Below are 17,845 nucleotides of genomic sequence, written 5' to 3'. Positions count from 1 at the left end.
TTTATCACTAATAATCTCTTTTTCTGGCACAGTTCTCCACCTCTAGACAAAATTTTAATTGTTAGTCTTTTCATTTGACTTCACAAAAGCAAGACTTCCTCCAATATTATTCATTTCAGATGAATAGAGGTATTTAATAGCTCTCAATCTATGATAAAGTAGGCTCAGGTTTGCTGAAGATTAAGGTAGAATAAAAATGGAACTTATTTTCATCTCAAACTTCGTATCTCTGAATTTGCAATCTTACCTGTTATACTGAGATCCTTATCATTCTTTTCAGAAATTTTAAAGGAACAAAATGCCATTTTGAAAAAACAAATTATTAAGCGGAAGTAAAATATGTACACATTTAGCATCATTCTTCCGTATTAAACAAGCAACTCTTACATTTACAGATTAAATTATAGGTTGATAAGCTAGTCTTTTTAAGGGCTTAAAAATGACTTATCTTTTCATACAGGTAGCTTAGGGTAGTTAAGAAAAATACTTGCTTAAAAATTGAAATATAAGTTTTCCTTATTGCTGAAAATTTATTTGAGTTGCTATAAAATGACCTTAGCATCTTAACCCAAATTTGTTTAAAATACACATGAGACAAATTGGAGAGAGAGAGAAGAGAGAAGTCTCATTTTTATTCTAAAAAAGTAATTTCACAGTTTTGTAATGTAACCAAACTAAACATACTTATAAAGAAAGAAGGATAACGATAACATATTTCATCTTCATTATTACAAATGACAATCTCTTTCTGTATTAGTCATATGGTTTATTAACTTCATATCAGTGTTACTCAGAAAATATTCCAGATCTTAAGGTGACAAGTACTCATTTTTTGAATTATATAAATCTTAGCATATCAGATTAGTTCAACTTAATTTAATTCAATCCCATTTCAATTCAATTCAATTTAGCCAATCTATAAAGGAGGTCTTTTTAGTGTGCAGTTCTGTGTAAGTACAGAAAAAAAAAAATAGCATCTACTTGCTTTTGAGGATCTCAAATCATTGCACAGAAAAAATATCAACGTAAGAATAAATGAAATCAGCATGACAAGTAATTTGGGAGTATCCTGAGAAGTGCACTCAAGATAATTTGCAAAACCTTTTCTGTAGTGCTTTCTAAAGCATATTATCTCATAACAAAAGCTATATATTTGACACACAATATAGTGCAAAATTGATTTACCTTGCCTTTCTCCACAGAATTACTTAGAGGAAACTGTAGCGTAAAATGCATATTATCTTTATAATTCATAGATCACATACTAACAGAAATCTTTTATAATAGCTGGCATTTGGGATATTTTTCTCATATTGAAGTACAATCCTGATCTCATTAAAGTTAATAAAACAGAAAAATCATGATTAAAAATGATTTATAAATTTATCAGTTTAATAATGTTCCTTGAAGTTAGGACAATCCTCTGTAGAAGGCTAAAACTAAGAATAAGTCAAATACATTTTTATTTCTGGATTCTCATTTGAGTTGTTAACTGTATTGATCGACTGAAAATTATCAGGTTTTTAAAATCTTTTTTGTATCTTAGCAACTACATCATTTGTTGTCTTTTTTCTTCTAATACACGATAGTGCCTTTAGGATATGGATTTCTTGTAATTTTTCAAAAAATAATTGTTTAAAAATATTTCCAATTTTCCTACAGTGTTCTGTAATTAGATATTTAATTGAATTATGGATTCAGCATTTTCTGTCAAGTACATTTTGGCAAAGATTAACGGTCAACCTCTGCACAGATTCACAGCCCCTCACTTTGCATCAAAAATGATCTAATACTTGGATAGTAAAAGTGCGACATAAAATGTTGCTTCATTTTTAACAGGTTCCTTTCTATCTGAGCATTTGATCCCTTAAGTCCTGGCTCTGTTGGAAGTTTGAGGATAACTTAAACACAGAATTATTTTCTTTTTAAAAGTTTTAACCCACTTTTCTGTTTATTCCTGATGGAATATATTAGTTTTAGGCAAACTACTCTATTATAACTCTAAATAGAAATCAACAAAATTTAATCAAACTGCATAAAATCATGTACTTAATGGGAAAGCGAATGGCTTTCCTTGCTTTTAAGGTAGACAACTTTGAACTTATTAGCATTTAAAATCACACTATAAAGAGCAAAATGAAAATCTGAATTTATGATTACTTTTTACATTTAAATACAATTTATATATCTACCCCTCCTTAAAGGGAGTCTCTTCATCACAGACACCGTGTGATCTTGGAAGTTATGTGTTTTATATTCAAGATTCCCCTCTGTAATATTGGAATAATAATACTTATCTCACAAGGTTATTGTGCACTCTATAAATGCTGAATCTGAATTAAAAATATACATACACATGAATTATAATATTTTATTTTAAAATCTCTTGAAAACGTATTTTTAAAAAATCATAAATCATGTTGTAAAGAAGCTAAAGGGGAAAAAAGAGAAAGAAGAGAAGGAGGAGATTGGCATTCCTAGCTGGCAATTTTTTTATAATTTATGGTACATACAAATGTTTGTTTTTAATATAGCCAAATATTTAATTCTTATGATTGTGGATTTATTAAAATTGTGTAAAGGTCATAAATACATAATGTACATTTATATTCTAATATTATATCATATTATATACACCAATTGTCTATTTATTGCTTCTCAATTCTAAATATGTTTTTCATTGCCTGCTGTAGAAAATGGAGCTGGTCCCTTTGAACAATTGTCCTTTGCTCTCCTGATATGAAGCTGCATCAATACAGAACAATGCAGGATGTTGCTGGAGGAAGGGGCGTCTCCTCCTAGTTCTGGTGTGCTTCTCTGTTTCTCTCAGCAAGCTCTGGAAGACTGCATAGCTTCCCTGTAGCCCAGCTACTGGAGTTCAGGTGACTTCCTAAAACCAGTTCTAAACGAGTTTTTCTATACCAAGGAATTAAATTTATGGTCAATGAAAAAGAGCATCTGAAAATCTTAGAGTCAAATAGTTATCCAGAATGTTTGCATTTTGGATGCATCACTGGTTACATTCTTGTCAGCAGTGTATAAAAGTTTCTGTGCTACACATCCTTACAAACACTTGATAGTGTTTAAGACTTTAGTTACTAATGCAATAGATATAAGATAGTATAGTATTATTTAAATTTGAATTTTCCAAATAATAGCAATGTCAAACATGTTTTCATCCTTTTTTTTAACCATTCTGCCTTCATCTGTGAATTTCTTGTGTGTATCCTTTGCACATTTATCGATTACATTGGTTGCCTATCTTCTTCTTTAAAGGATCAAGTGGCATTTTAGGATTTCTAGGTCAACAGACAATGTCTTCAAGTCTTAACTTTTCTTGCCAAAAGGCTAACAGTCATTTTATGTATCATTCTTAGGTCGTGGAGTGGACGCAAACAGGCAGTGAGCTGAATTTGATTCACAGGATGTAGTGGACGCAAATAGGCAGTGAGCTGAATTTGACTCACAAGATGTAGATTGCCAATTCCTGATCCAACAGGGTTGTTTTGGCCGGGCGCGGTGGCTCAAGCCTGTAATCCCAGCACTTTGGGAGGCCGAGACGGGCGGATCACGAGGTCAGGAGATCGAGACCATCCTGGCTAACACGGTGAAACCCCATCTCTACTAAAAAATACAAAAAACTAGCCGGGCGAGGTGGTGGGCACCTGTAGTCCCAGCTACTCGGGAGGCTGAGGCAGGAGAATGGCGTAAACCCGGGAGGCGGAGCTTGCAGTGAGCTGAGATCGGGCCACTGCACTCCAGCCTGGGTGACAGAGCAAGACTCCGTCTCAAAAACAAAACAAAACAAAACAAAAAAAACAACAGGATTGTTTGTATCCTACTGAATTTGAGGGTTTTAAAAATAATCTGGTTTCTAATCCTTTGTCAGATATATATCTTGCAAATACCTTATATCACACTCTCTCTCTTACTAAGATCTTAATATCTTCAGATTATCATCATGAATTATATTTTTATGATTTTGATAATTGTATATGTTTTGAGGCTCTAGATTTACATTAATCAAAAATTTTTAAATGTTATAGATGCATTGTTTCTTTTATCATTGGAGTTGCTAATTTTATTCCAAATAGTCTCTTATGCCTAAAAAACATCAGCTATCATTAGTTTAAAATATGCCCAATACATTTTTTCACTTTCAGCTTTTCTCATGCTGTTTCACAAGCATCTTTTCTAAAAGTTTATAGATGACACTTTAATCCAATCTGAATATACCCTTTCTTAAATTGGAAATTTTAGTGTACTTACATTTATTGCAATTACTAGTGTATTTTTTATTTCTCACTTATAAAATGGGGAAAATAAATTCTAACTCACATGTCTGTGAGAATTGTATGAATTAATATCTCAGACACTTAGTAAAATGCCTGGAAGATGTGTTTTACATTTTAAATATTACTTATTACTGTCTTTTTACCATCTTATTTTGTGCTGTCCATGTTTCTCACTTTTTCTATGCCTCTTAATCTTCCTTTTATAAAATCCTCAAGATTTATTATTTTTACGCTATCTTTCTCTCTACTCGTTTAGAAGTTATATATCCTACTTTTATTCTTTTGGTTAGCCTACCATTTTACCCTGAACATTTAACAAAACATTAAAGTAATCCACTTCTTAAACACTACAAAGACCTTAGAACTTTTCAACTTCAATTAATCCTCTCTAGTTGTACATGATATTATATTATTGTTTTATATGTACTTCCACTTTCTTTTAAAAATATTCACTAATATTATAATAACATTATAGCAAGATAATTAACATTTTTTTTTTTTTTTTTTTGAGACAGAGTCTTGCTCTGTCGCCCAGGCTGGGGTGCAGTGGCCAGATCTCAGCTCACTGCAAGCTCCGCCTCCCGAGTTTAGACCATTCTCCTGCCTCAGCCTCCCGAGTAGCTGGGACTACAGGCGCCTGCCACCTCGCCCGGCTAGTTTTTTGTATTTTTTAGTAGAGACGGGGTTTCACCGTGTTAGCCAGGATGGTCTCGATCTCCTGACCTCGTGATCCGCCCGTCTCGGCCTCCCAAAGTGCTGGGATTACAGGCTTGAGCCACCGCGCCCGGCCAACATTATTTTATAGTAGTAAATTTTAGGTTGACAATTATTTACTCTTGATATCTTGAAGACTTGATTTCACTATAGTCTGTATTGGAAAGTCTGCTATATTTCTATAACTACCTTCTTGATGATCTGCCTTTTTCTTTGACTACTTTTAAGACTTTTTAACTTTGTATTAATCACTTTCAGTACTATGTGTCTAATCTTTATTTTTATGTATTTTTATGTATTTAGCTTTAAGGGCAGCTTTATTTTTATGTGTTTTCTAAGTGCAGTCTTATTTTTATGTATTTTGGGGGGAATTTTTTTTGTTTCCCGAATGTGAGGATACATGTCTCCCAATAGTTTCAGGGCATTTCAGATATTTATACTGAATATTTTATTCTCCTCCATTCTCTATATTGTCTTCCTCTATAACTCCTAAAAATACATATTGAACATTCACATCTACTTCTCATGTCTCTTAAAATTTATTTTTTCATCTGTTTGTTTCTCTGTTGTGTCCTGTGATTCTTATGTGCTTCCACTTCATAAATGATATCAACCATATCAACTATATTTTTTATTTCAATTACTGTATTTTTTCATTTCTGCAAGTTTAATTTATTTAAAAATCTACTCGGTATTTTGAAAGTGTCTATAGCTTTTCCACATATTTCCATTTCCTTTCCTTAATCATTTTAATATACTTTTCTTTTTACTCTACATTTGATCATTTCGGCATTTAAAATTCTTAAAAGTCTAATTCTGTTACTTATTATTTGGGATTACTCTTACCTGATCTTTCCATAGATTTTTCTGAATTGTGGCATCATATTCTATAAGCCGTTATCTGTGTGCATAATATGTTGCCTAGGATGCAGTTATGTGCTTCCAAATTCTTTTGTATATATACATGTGTGTGTGTGTGTATGTGTGTGCATGTGCGTGCATGCATGTGTATGCGTGCTTTTCAGAGAGCTGGGTATTCTAGGGACTTTACTCATCTTTAAAAAAATCACTCATTGACTTGGAAGGGAAGCAAATAGTGAGACAGTGAGGCATTTTACTGTCCTGCAATCACACTATTGGTAAAAAACCTCCTTTTTCCCCACCAGTTAGGTCTCATTGATTGGAGATAGTGGGTTAAATGTATTTCATATTTAGAACTACAATTTGTCAAGTGCTGCTGGTGCTAGTATTAGGTATCTCTTTTTATAAAACATATTGTTTACAAAAAGCCCCAATTGTCCATCCTGAGATTCAGTAATTTATAAATTAAAAATAAAAGTAATACATGCAGAGAAAAACTTATTTTTATAGGACAACTGAATTTTTTAAAATGCTCAAATGCAGAACCAAGGATGTTTAAGTTGATGCTAGTCTCAAAATACAAACCACACAATTTGACAAAATGCCCCCAAAAGGCAGTAGAATACACATGTATGTTTCGTTATTGAAATTTCAACTTTGAGAGGTTACTTTACATTAGTGCTTATCTCTTTAGTATGTAAACTTCACGAGAGCAAAGATTGCTGCTTTTTTCTTTTTTTTCTCGAATTCATAGTACTTAGCATGGTATGAAGTATATTAGCAGGCATTAAACAAATATTTCTTCAGTGAATAAATAGAATAAATGAATGAGTAAAATACATTGTTGTACTATGCGTTTTGGTTTGAAAATGGCAAAACTTATTATGAGTGACCTTTTAGTCCCAGGGAATTCAAACACAACTAATACACATATAGTAAGTATAACAATTGAAAACTTTATGAAAAATTTTTCATAAAGAAATGTTTCATAAAGAAACATTGAAAAAGTTATGATTCCCCAGGAAAATTTTCCTGTAATTTACTTTTAGTCTCAATTGTAGTTCCTTCAGGAATATCCACTAAATAATTTTTAGGGGAGGCTTCCATATTGAAGGCTTATTATCTATAATCCTTTCACTTTGTACTTTCTGGGCAGTCTTTCTGTTTAAATATTCTTAATGTCATTCCTTAAAGTAATTCCTCTTACACCCCTATTACCACTGTGACATCACCACTGTTTTTAATGTTAGCTATCACTTTTTTGTGGCACTAATTATAACATAAAAATATTACAAGGGAATATAGATGCACTTTTATATTTTGATGGAAATTTATTGTATTTAGCTAAATTTTTACAGTTGCTCTTCAAAAAAAAAAAAAACTAACAGAGCTTTCAAATGATAATGCAACTTTTTCTTTCTTAGATTTGTTGTATAATTAAATATTGTGGCTAATATAATCATCCTATAATATTATTCAATAGAAGAAGCACCATTGAATCTATTTTTAAATATGTAATTTGCAAAATAGACTGAAGCATTGAGCACATGTTTAAAATAGTGTAAATCAGTTTAGTAACCTTCATTGCTATTTGTTTTCAGATGCAAGTATGCTCTCAAAATTTGATAGTTGAGCAAAAATAAAATGTTATATAAGTAACTTTCCAGATATGAGGACAACACAGACAGACAAAACAAGGTCAGAAGGACTGGTGAAGCTGTTAGCTTATATTCATATAGAAATATAACAACAGAAGCAATGTCAGTGTTTACTCATATACCTCCAACCTGGCAATAAATAAAGATAAGTCCTGATGTTGGACCTTCTAAGTGCCTCAATCTGCGTAGAGTTTAATAGATCTCTTTTCAACTGCTTTTTATGCAGATACATTTCCACCTACAAGTTTTTTGAAGTTAGAAGTTGATATTCATGGTATTCATTTGCTGCTTAGAATATTGGATGAGAAGGAGGTCATATATAGTGAAGTGTGTTCACAGCCTTATAATTCCTTTGTTTTCATCCTGCATGGGTACTTGCATTAGGGTGTCATGACTGGAACTAGAGTTACGTGGCCAGCTTGGATTCAGGTTCAATATACTGGAGTGAGGGAAAGTTAGGCAAGTTGGAAACTTGACAGTGAAAATGTAGATGTCAGAAGAAAGTTTGGAGACGAATAATGCTATTTCACAAAATATCAGAGCCAGCATTCCCACTACTTGGTTCCTAATCTAATGACAAAGTTTCTCAGTTTTATAACAATAACATAAAACACCAAAAGCTAAATATTCATTGGAAACCAATTACCATGCATTGAAGGATAAAAACTTTCAATTCATTCACCGGCCACCTTTTTTCTCTTTTTGATAAGTTCTTATTACACATTTGTTGTTGTAAAATAGAAAGCATTACTGCAACTCAAGTTATACATCTTTAGGAGGCAGTTATATTTTCTGCTTTCCTCCTTCCATACCTGATTTAACAAGTGGCCTTAAAAATTTTCCATAAGGCAAGTCTTATTCTTATTAGTAAATAATAGTTTCCAAATATTTGATAACTGTTTTAAGTAATTTATAATTTCACACAGGGTTATACTCCCTCTAAATTTACATAAATATATAATTTAATGTTTCTTTTAAAAAATAAATTTTAACCTTACAAAAATAAAATTAGTTACTTGATGCTTTTAGAGATTTTTCTATATGGCAGAATGAAATTTGATATATGAAGCTTATCACCAAAAATACAGCAGTATCACAAACCAAATAAAAGAGGCTAAGATATCTTAAAACAAAGTTAAGCAGAATTTGAATCTCATACTGTGACATATTAAAATGAGTCATACATAGCAAAAATCCAGCCATATAGGAATGGGATACTTGAGGGTTTTGGAAACACAATTGCTTCTCATCCATTTCTTTTAAAAAGTTATTTTGTCCATTTATGCTAAGTCACTATCTCCTGAATAAACTACAGTTATATTCAAAATTGACTTTTAAAAATAATTTAATAAAATCCAGTGAGAACAGTATTTTTTTTCTATGTATAGTCAGAGAGGACAATATGGGAGTTAGGATTTTGGCAAATATAAAGCACAACCAATATACTGATGTAGGGTGGAAAATAATTTAAAAAATTAATTTAATAAAATGTCTGGAGCAGTAACTAACAATTATTAACAACACAACAATGAAGCTGTCTGTATTTTCATTTAACAACACATTTAAGGCAAATGTTGAATTAATATAAAAATAATATGCGGTAAACTGATATCTGACATGATACAATAAAAATTAATTTTCATGTTGAAGACCTAGTTATGACAACATCTCTGTGTGCCTTCTAAATACCTAATTTCTCAGTGTGCAGAGCATAGCTCACCATGGCGTAATAAGATATCAATCAGAATATCCAGAATATTTCTTAATATAGACCAATACATTTCCCCTATCACATCAGGCAAAATAATTTAATATATTTATTTTCACAAAAGGTTCATACTAACTCCAAACTATAGTTTATTTTAAATTTCTAGTACTAATTCTGATTCTTAAAGACAGCTATCATTGATATTCTAAGTTTCATGCTGTTCTCGAAAAGAACAAAATGCCTGTCTTGAGAGTTTTACTCTAATTCACCCCTAAAATTTACTTTATGTGGGAAAGTTTCACCATAAAAAATCTACTATTTATGTAGGTCAAGATTGATTCTACTACCTTTGTAGAACAAGCAGAGACTCTTATATAAGATAAACTGGGTTTCAACATCTAACTTTACACTGTGACTCTGGGAAGGTTAAATAAATTCTTTGAGCCTCACTTTCTGAACTACAAAACGAGAACATGATGGCAGTCCTCAGAGTGTAGCATGGAATTTAAAAAGAGCTAGTGCACATTCCTAGCACAGGGGTAGGAGTAGTATAGAACAGTATAGGTGTTAATGTTAATGATTTTTTCTCCTCTTCCCATTCCTGGCATATTTTGGCTAACTGGAGATTAGTGAGAAAATATGGAAGAAGTTACTGGAATGAATCAGCTCTACTAACAGGCTCATCTACATTGCAGGCAATAGTTATACATTTTCAAAGTAACATTCAATAAGATCAAAACGTTGGTTTTAAAAATGTATTTACATTTTACAATTCATATGCAAGAAATATTTTCAGGGCAACAATTTAAGAAAAAAACAGATAAGCTACATCTGTGTGTATAGTTTAATTTTGTAAAACTGAAAGAATATACCCAATTGTACTCAATGTTGTATGCTCATGGACAGGTAACAGAAACAAAGCTACCTCATACAGTAATCTATATTGACATCAAAATAGAGTTTCTCTAAAGGAAAGAGCCTTTCTTTAATGGGATTGATCATAATTAGAAGTTCCCATTATTTGTCCATGAAACCTAAGGAAGGTGCTATTTCAAATGGAATTCTAGTAGAACTTGGCACATACATTTTAACTTTTCAACCACCCATTACCTTTTACCTCTTGTAGTGCCACTCACTCAGACAATCACACATCTACATTCATTAATTTTAAAAACACACATGCCTTTAAAGCAGAAAATTCATCCTCAAATTACATTTTCTACAAAAAAAAGCAGGACACCTTATTTATATCCAATGCTTCAGTCATGGAAATGCATTTTCTTCAGAGAGCTGTTAGTTAACATACACTCTTATGTTCAACATTTCAAAAGGTGTGTTTTAGGAGGATCTGTTTGATCATGTGCAAGAATTCTAAGGCATTATAAGTAGTTGTTCCACAGGACAAGGGTTGCCCTTGCAATGATATACTCTTGATACATTTGACAAGTCTTTAGTCTTCAAATGCCACCAGCCATAGGGAGACATTCGTAGTCTACAGGTGGGTTGGCTCAAAGGTCAAAAACTTGTTTAAAAAAAAGTTTATGGAATAGCACCATAAGAAGTCTTTCAGAAACAAACATTTTTTTCCAGCATTGCATTTTGAAAAAATGAATCCCAGGAAGAGAAAAATGAAAGAGATCTTTCAGTTCTCACAAGACCTACTTCTGCTTCATTTCATTTTTAAAAAATAGATTAACCATGACAACATCAACAATAATAGCTACAACAATAACAGATCGACAACAAAGGAAAGACAATAGCAGCAGCAGTAACTTGAGTAATGAACCATCCAGACAGTCATTCAGAAGAATCCTGCTCACACCTCTTCGGCGTTTTCTCATAAGGTTCATAAGACATCACAGGCTTCTTGGATTTGGTGTGAAAGGCAGCACTTCCAAAAAAAAGAACTAAGTTTACCATTTCACTGGACATTTTCCGAGACAAAGAACTGATGTCTAGAATTTAACTGCAATAATAGACACCACTGACATTTCAAACTCATCAAAATGTAAGTACACTAAAGTGGTCTCAAGATCATTTGTGTTTCAGAGGTTAAGCTGGCCTGCAAGTGGAAATGATGAAGCTGAAATATCCCAAACACCAGACACACACATACACATGGAAAGTACAAATCACCCTCAAAAGACTCCCATTTCACATCACCTTACATGGATCTGGTTTACACTGTATCCAAGATACAAAGTCAGCAATTATCCTAAGACAACCAGAATAGTGTTTTCTAGTTTATGACCTGCAAGATCATTTTATGTCCCCAAATCTTGACAAATTGTCAAAAAGAACTCTGCAGGGTCACAACTCCTGAATTAAACTGTCTGAATTGTGAGGCATCTATTTCAAGCTGTGAACAAAAGCTTGTAGAGTCTTCCTTGAAGTATGTGATGCCCTTTCACCAGCTTTACTAATACCATCAAGCACGGAGTTCAAATATCCTTGTAATGCTGATGAAGGTTTCGCTGGAAACTTCTCTTTTAGTACAAAGATAATTCTGGTCTTACAGGGATTTTTTTTTTGTTCAAACTCTTTATATAAAACATTTGTGCCAATATCTTCAGTTTTAAAAAAAAATATGTCTTCTCTCCATTATGCACATTCTTTTGTGTTCTGACAGAGGTTTTGGTGTTATTTTTTGGTATGTGTGGTATCTGGATATCTTATGCTTTTGTATCTTATATGAAATCCCTTCTTGTTGATTGTGTCATCAGTGTGGAAATGAATTAAAACTGCATCTCCAATTGAATAAATCTCTTCTGGGGGCTGAAGGAAAACAAAAACAACAAGCAAGTAAACAAGCAATAAAACGAATCACTTTTTCTTCAGTGTAATGCACGTTTGGGAATACTTTTCTTTGGAATATAATTTATTCCTCCCAACAACCTTGGAGAGTAGGTGTAATCTACTTCTTCACTTTATAGAGGAGAAAATGGGATTCAGAGAAGAAAGTGACATGCTAGAGCTCACATGGCTAGTCGGTGATGTAGCTGAGCTCTGAACATACATTATATTTTCTAAGTTCTGGGCACTTTTCTCTCTAGGTCTTGAGTGTTTTTTCCCTAAGCTTTTAAGCCAAGTTCTCTTGATTTGCAAATCAGTAAAGTGAGGTTTAGAGAGTATAGAGATACTGAATGCGTTTCAGAAGCTGCTCTGAAGCAGAGCCACTTTCAGAATCCAAATCGTCCAGTATTTCTTGTTTTAATAATCTAAGCACCAAGAACCTTTTTCGTTACATTTCAGTTGTCATTTGGGCAGGAGTTCAACAGTATTACTGAAGCAATAGCTACTGGTAGACATTTGAAAAACTGGGACCAATATCTTCAGCACAAAATATGTATTCAGAAGACTATAAATATATAAATAGTCATGCAGTGAGTCCTGGGGGAAAAACACAGAGAAAACCTTAGGTTTTTCTTTTCCTTATTTCTCATGGTGACCTCTTCTGACGTGTACCTGGCACTCCGCACCTGCACAGGTGACACTCAGCAATGGAACAGTATCTCTGTAGCATTGCCTGTGTACACACACCAGTGGCTGACCTTGCCACTGCCGCCAAATATATTTGTTAAGAAGAGAATGTGAATTAGAATGGTGTGCATATTCTTTGTTTCCTTTAAGCTTTAATTTAGAAACGTGACAGAATTGTCTATGGTGTGTGTTTAAATACGCTGCTGTTAGATTAAGTATTTAAATATTTATTGCATAATAAGAAATTAGAACATGGAAAAGTGATAAGAAATTATACCTACTGATTTCATCAGTTTCACCTGATATTCAGGCAAATTCATTAGAAGTGGAGAATTGATAAGGGAAGAGACATGTTATAATTTGTCAAGCCATTTATAATACGATGTAACCTTATTTATTTATTTTTTTGTAAAAGCATTGCCAACTTGTGAATGGTACATATATCAATCATGAATCAACAGGCATCTTAATGGTGTCTAGGGTATCCTATTGGTGGTATATTTACCCCGGATCCACAGAATCGACCAAGCCCCACAGCTGTTGAATCGAGACCATCAAAGAGCTCCACATAGTCATAGCCACAGTCTGCTTCTTCTTCCACTTCAAACGTCTGGAAGGATAATTCAAGTCGAGAGCCCCGTTCTGATACTAACAGCCATTCACAGTCAACCTGCCCCGGGTAGTTGTTATCCCCAAACTGAGCATGTGAGTACAGATCTCTGGGTTTTGATTCTGCTTTCAATCGGCCACCACACTCTGCCCAGGAAAGAAAAATAAAACGAGTAAAGTCAATAGTCTTTAACGGGTCCAATTTAAATTTCAGTGTAGTTTCAGTGTAGCCCAGCCATTGTCTAACTTCTGTTTCTACTTCCAGTATCAGTTATGTTTTCCATAACTGAAGAGTCAGATAGTGTCATGAGTGCCCACCCAGGCCCCAGACATGGACGGCCTGGGTTGGAATCTCAGTCCCAATGCCTGCGGGCCCTGTGACTCTGGGTAAGGGATGTCTTTGAGCCATGTTTTTCTCAAGGGTAAAATACAGATGAAAATAATGGTACCAATTTTAGCGAGGTTTCAGAATTGAAAACATGAAAATCACTTAGAATCGACCACTTAGGAACTCAATAATTTTTAAAATTGTAATACCTAACACTGTCTCTAGTCTCAAATAACTATTTTCATAGAGGAGACTCCAGAGTATTAACTTAAGTTTAATCATAATAATTTAAGAAGCCCAAATGCAAAGAAGTGAGAAGTAACTTAAAATTCAACAATAGATACAAAACTCCTCAGCGTGTGTTTGTGTTATATAGAACTTTCTATATAGAATATATACAATAGTAGTATTTTACTTCAACAGAAATATTTATCTCACTTGATGGGGAAAACCCTACATATATCATTAATTATAATTATCTTTGCAATTCTCGAATCTATCCAACGATAGTCTGTGTTTATTACAAGAAAAAATAGTAAATGCTCCTCACAGCTCCTTTAAAAAAGATAAATTAATAAGCACAGGCTCTACCAGTCATTATTGAGTGACCTTTGTCACTCAAGGTAAATACACCAACGAAATAAGCAAGTGGGCATAAAATGTTTTAGTTAGTATAATTTAGAAAATAAAAGGTTTCAAACACTCTTCTCAGGAACAATTTGTAGTCAGAGCCCCAAAACTTTTCCTTTTTTTTGAGAAGAGCTCTCGCTCTATCATCCAGGCTGGAGTACAGTGGTGTGATCTTGGCTCACTGCAACTTCTGCCTCCCAGATTCGAGCAATTCTCCTGCCTCACCCTCCCAAGTAACTGGCACTACAGGCGCTCACTACCACATGTGGCTAATGTTTTGTAGTTTTAGTAGAGGCAGGGTTTCACTGTATTGGCCAGGCTGGTCTTGAACTCCTGACCTCAAGTGATCCACCTGCCTTAGCCTCCCAAAGTGCTGGGATTACACACATGAGCCACCGCACCTGGCCAGAGCCCTAAAACTTTTTAATTACTGGAGATTAAATAAAGGCAGAGAGTCTACAATGCCCCACCAACCTATCCAAGCAAGTATGGTGGTTAGGAGGGAGATAAAAGAATGGGCTATGAAAAGTGTCAGGAGAAAGTAGAGTTTCTTTCTGTTCCTGTTTGTCAAGGATTGAAAGAGTTTCTGGGAAGCAGGAGTTTCACTGCTAAAATAAGGAACATCCCAGAAGAAATCCAATGTGGTAAAATCTGGAGAAGCAAAACCACTGGACAGCCAAGTACAACTGTAACACTGTGATGGTAGTCTGTGACCAGATAGTCCTTCGTGAAGATGGTTAGGCAGCTGAAATTCTAAATTGGACTTTTCAGATTTGTATATAGTTTACCCATATTGTGGTTTGGTGATTTTTAAAAAACAAAATGTTTCTGAATTATGGGTATTGAACCCCTTGTCTGAATTCATGTGTGCCCAAGCAAATCTATGGGCGTTGTCGTAAACAACAGCAAATTCAGAGACCTTTATGTGACTAACATATGAAGGAACTTCCAGCTAGGGTTCCAGTTACAAGAATGACTTCCCCATTGGGCTGTGTTACACGGTGAATGCAAATGTCCCTCCGTCTTCCAAATGGTAGATGAGTATCTCACACAACCTACTGATAGAGGTGCCACTATTACAAATGTATTTATGTGAGGAAATAGTCCTGAAAGCTGGAATACCAATTACCCTTGGGATTTTATCTCCCAAGTCCCACAAACTGGAAGCCAAGCATCCTCCCTTTCCCAGTATGGAGCTTTTCTTATCTCAGTAACTCCAAGAATTATTTGCCCCTTCATGGGATGGAACTCCCAGTCAAATTGCCTGGCTGCAAATCTGGCTCTGTTCTTTACCAGCTGGGAGACTTTTTTCCACAGTTTCATTTCTAAAAAGGGAATCATACATAGTACTCACATCATAGGGTCCAGATGAAGAGTGCATAGGTTCATATATGAAAAATGCTTGAAAGGTGCCTGGCATAGTAAAACCTATATAAACTTAAGCCAGCATTATTATTGTTATTATTTTCCTATAAGCATATGTAAATGCCATCATCTGTACTCTAGGATCCACTCAGGTATGAAATGAAAAACCCAGAAAAATGAACAACAATTTAAAGCACTATTAATCTTCTATTAGGAAGGAAAAATTCTACTTTTGAAGGCCAGTAAAATATCTTGTGAAAAATATTTCTGAATTCAACATATAAATATGTAAATCAGTGTAATCTCATTTACAGATTTTTAAAAATTCTACCTCTTCTCCAAGTTTGAGTATTGACTGATATATTTTGTTTTCAGCTTTTTAAACTAGCTTCGGCACTGGCATTACTTTTATTCCACGGCCCAGGAAGAGCAGCCGGGGAGGACCTGGAGAGCTGGTGCAGGCAGCCTTTTGTGTGCCTGCCTCACGGATATAAGGTAGCATTACAAGGACCAGGATCCAGAAGAAGCAACACTCTGCCAGCCACAACTTGGAACAAAAATCAAGGAAGAATTAAAGAAATTAAACAGAAGAGGAAAAATGACTTCACAGAGGCTTTATGAATCTGAAAATCACAGGAAGGTGTCTTTATGGGACTTTATTAAAAACTTCTAGAAAAACGACCTACATTTAAAAACAAATGCCTTAAGCTGCATTTAAGGACAACAAGAAGTTCCGCGCCCCCCGCTTTTGCGTCCGTTTTCTTTTATCTTTTGCAGTGCACACCCTCATTTCTGTGGATCACTGCTCAAACTAATAAACCTGGACTTAATTTCTAACCGTGACACACACACACAAACACACACACACCCTATGACAGAATTCAGTCCACAGGAATTAATGTTCTAACCATCATTCACTCACACACACACACCCCCCATGACATAATTTAGTCCACAGGATGAATTTGTAAAGAATGAAATGAACATTTGAATGCTATATGCAAAAGAGGTGTGATTTTATTAAACTGTAATTACTGTTGCACCAATCTATAATATGCCCTGAGAAAATTCCAGAATACAATAGGCAGCCTGAGGGCAATTGCTTCCGGGTGTTTTCCAGAATCCTCCTGGCCATTCAAGCAATGGTCAATAGGTCCTTTATTGTAATAGGTCACTTTAAAAGATGACTTTTAAATACGGTGAACACACTTTCATCGAAACTACCTATTCATTTACCAAGTCAGAAAAATATAAAACCAGTTATTTACTATGTTGGCAATAGCATTTTTATATCATCTAAAGAACAGCTGCCAAAGCAGTTCTTACAGAATTCTGAGAAATGGAAAATGAAGCTGAATAGGAAAGGTAAAAAGGAGGGAAGAGAAGCCTATGGTGAACTTCATTTTAATTTGGAAAGACAAGTTTGTTTATTTCCTGGTAAAGTATTAAACTCCAGGAGAACTCTTGTAATTTGACCTATAAATGCTTTTAGTGAGCAATCCAGTTTAATTGATTTAGATCAAAATAATTTCCTTTCCAAAGAGTTTAATAATATATTACTTTATTTTTAAATGTCATTGACATAGAATATGATGTTTTATATCACAGAAAAGAAGTCTCAAGAGACAATACTTTGATTTTAAAAATTATTTTCTCTCCATGTTTACCCCGTTTTTCTGTTTTGTAGCCATATCCTCTTAGAACTAAGACACAGGAATTTTTTTTTTTTTTTTTTTTTACTAAATATTTGCTTCCTTTAATTAAGTTATTTAAGGCTGGAGGAATATCATTTGTTACCTATGAAAATAAATTTGGAATTCGAATTTGAGCAAACTGTCAGAGGAAAAAATAACTCTTTTCAATTAAGTCCATTTTCCGTGGACTTGTTTTTTTAACTTCTAAAGAAAAGCAGCCATAATTACATATTACATTTCTAGTCACCTAGTTTTAAAATTCATAGTGTTAGAAATTTCTCTTGGGCATAAAATTAAAATTGTATACAAAAATATAAATTTATCTAAGCAAATGAAACTATATACTTAAAGGATCCATCAAAAATAGCCATCCATATTCTAGAAGACAGTAAACAATGAATAAATGCTTTATACGTGTAGCAAAGGCTGACAGATATGGTACTGGACTTGGCTGTCTTGTCAGCAGAAATTGAAAGATAAACTGAAAATCATAAGTTTAACTT

The 17,845-nt window shown here is 33.9% G+C and overlaps 1 protein-coding gene across 3 annotated transcripts in view; it reads right to left on the bottom strand.

The window, feature by feature from the left end:
• Positions 1 to 8,296: 8,296 nt before the first annotated feature.
• The window catches only part of TLL1 (tolloid like 1), a 223,724-nt gene continuing 214,175 nt past the window's right edge, over positions 8,297 to 17,845 (bottom strand). For all 3 annotated transcript variants that reach the window (XM_025385694.1, XM_025385692.1, XM_025385693.1), the window contains 2 exons: positions 13,222 to 13,472; positions 8,297 to 12,011 (listed from right to left, as the gene is read on the bottom strand). In XM_025385694.1, coding sequence (XP_025241479.1) covers positions 11,877 to 12,011; positions 13,222 to 13,472 — 386 coding nt within the window. In that variant the 3' untranslated portion in view covers positions 8,297 to 11,876. The remainder of the gene's footprint in view (positions 12,012 to 13,221; positions 13,473 to 17,845) is intronic.

This window comes from Theropithecus gelada, chromosome 5, assembly GCF_003255815.1.
Source record: "Theropithecus gelada isolate Dixy chromosome 5, Tgel_1.0, whole genome shotgun sequence".
NCBI lineage: Eukaryota > Metazoa > Chordata > Mammalia > Primates > Cercopithecidae > Theropithecus > Theropithecus gelada.
Note: the sequence above shows the minus strand (reverse complement) of the source record. Positions and strands in the feature narration are given on the sequence as shown.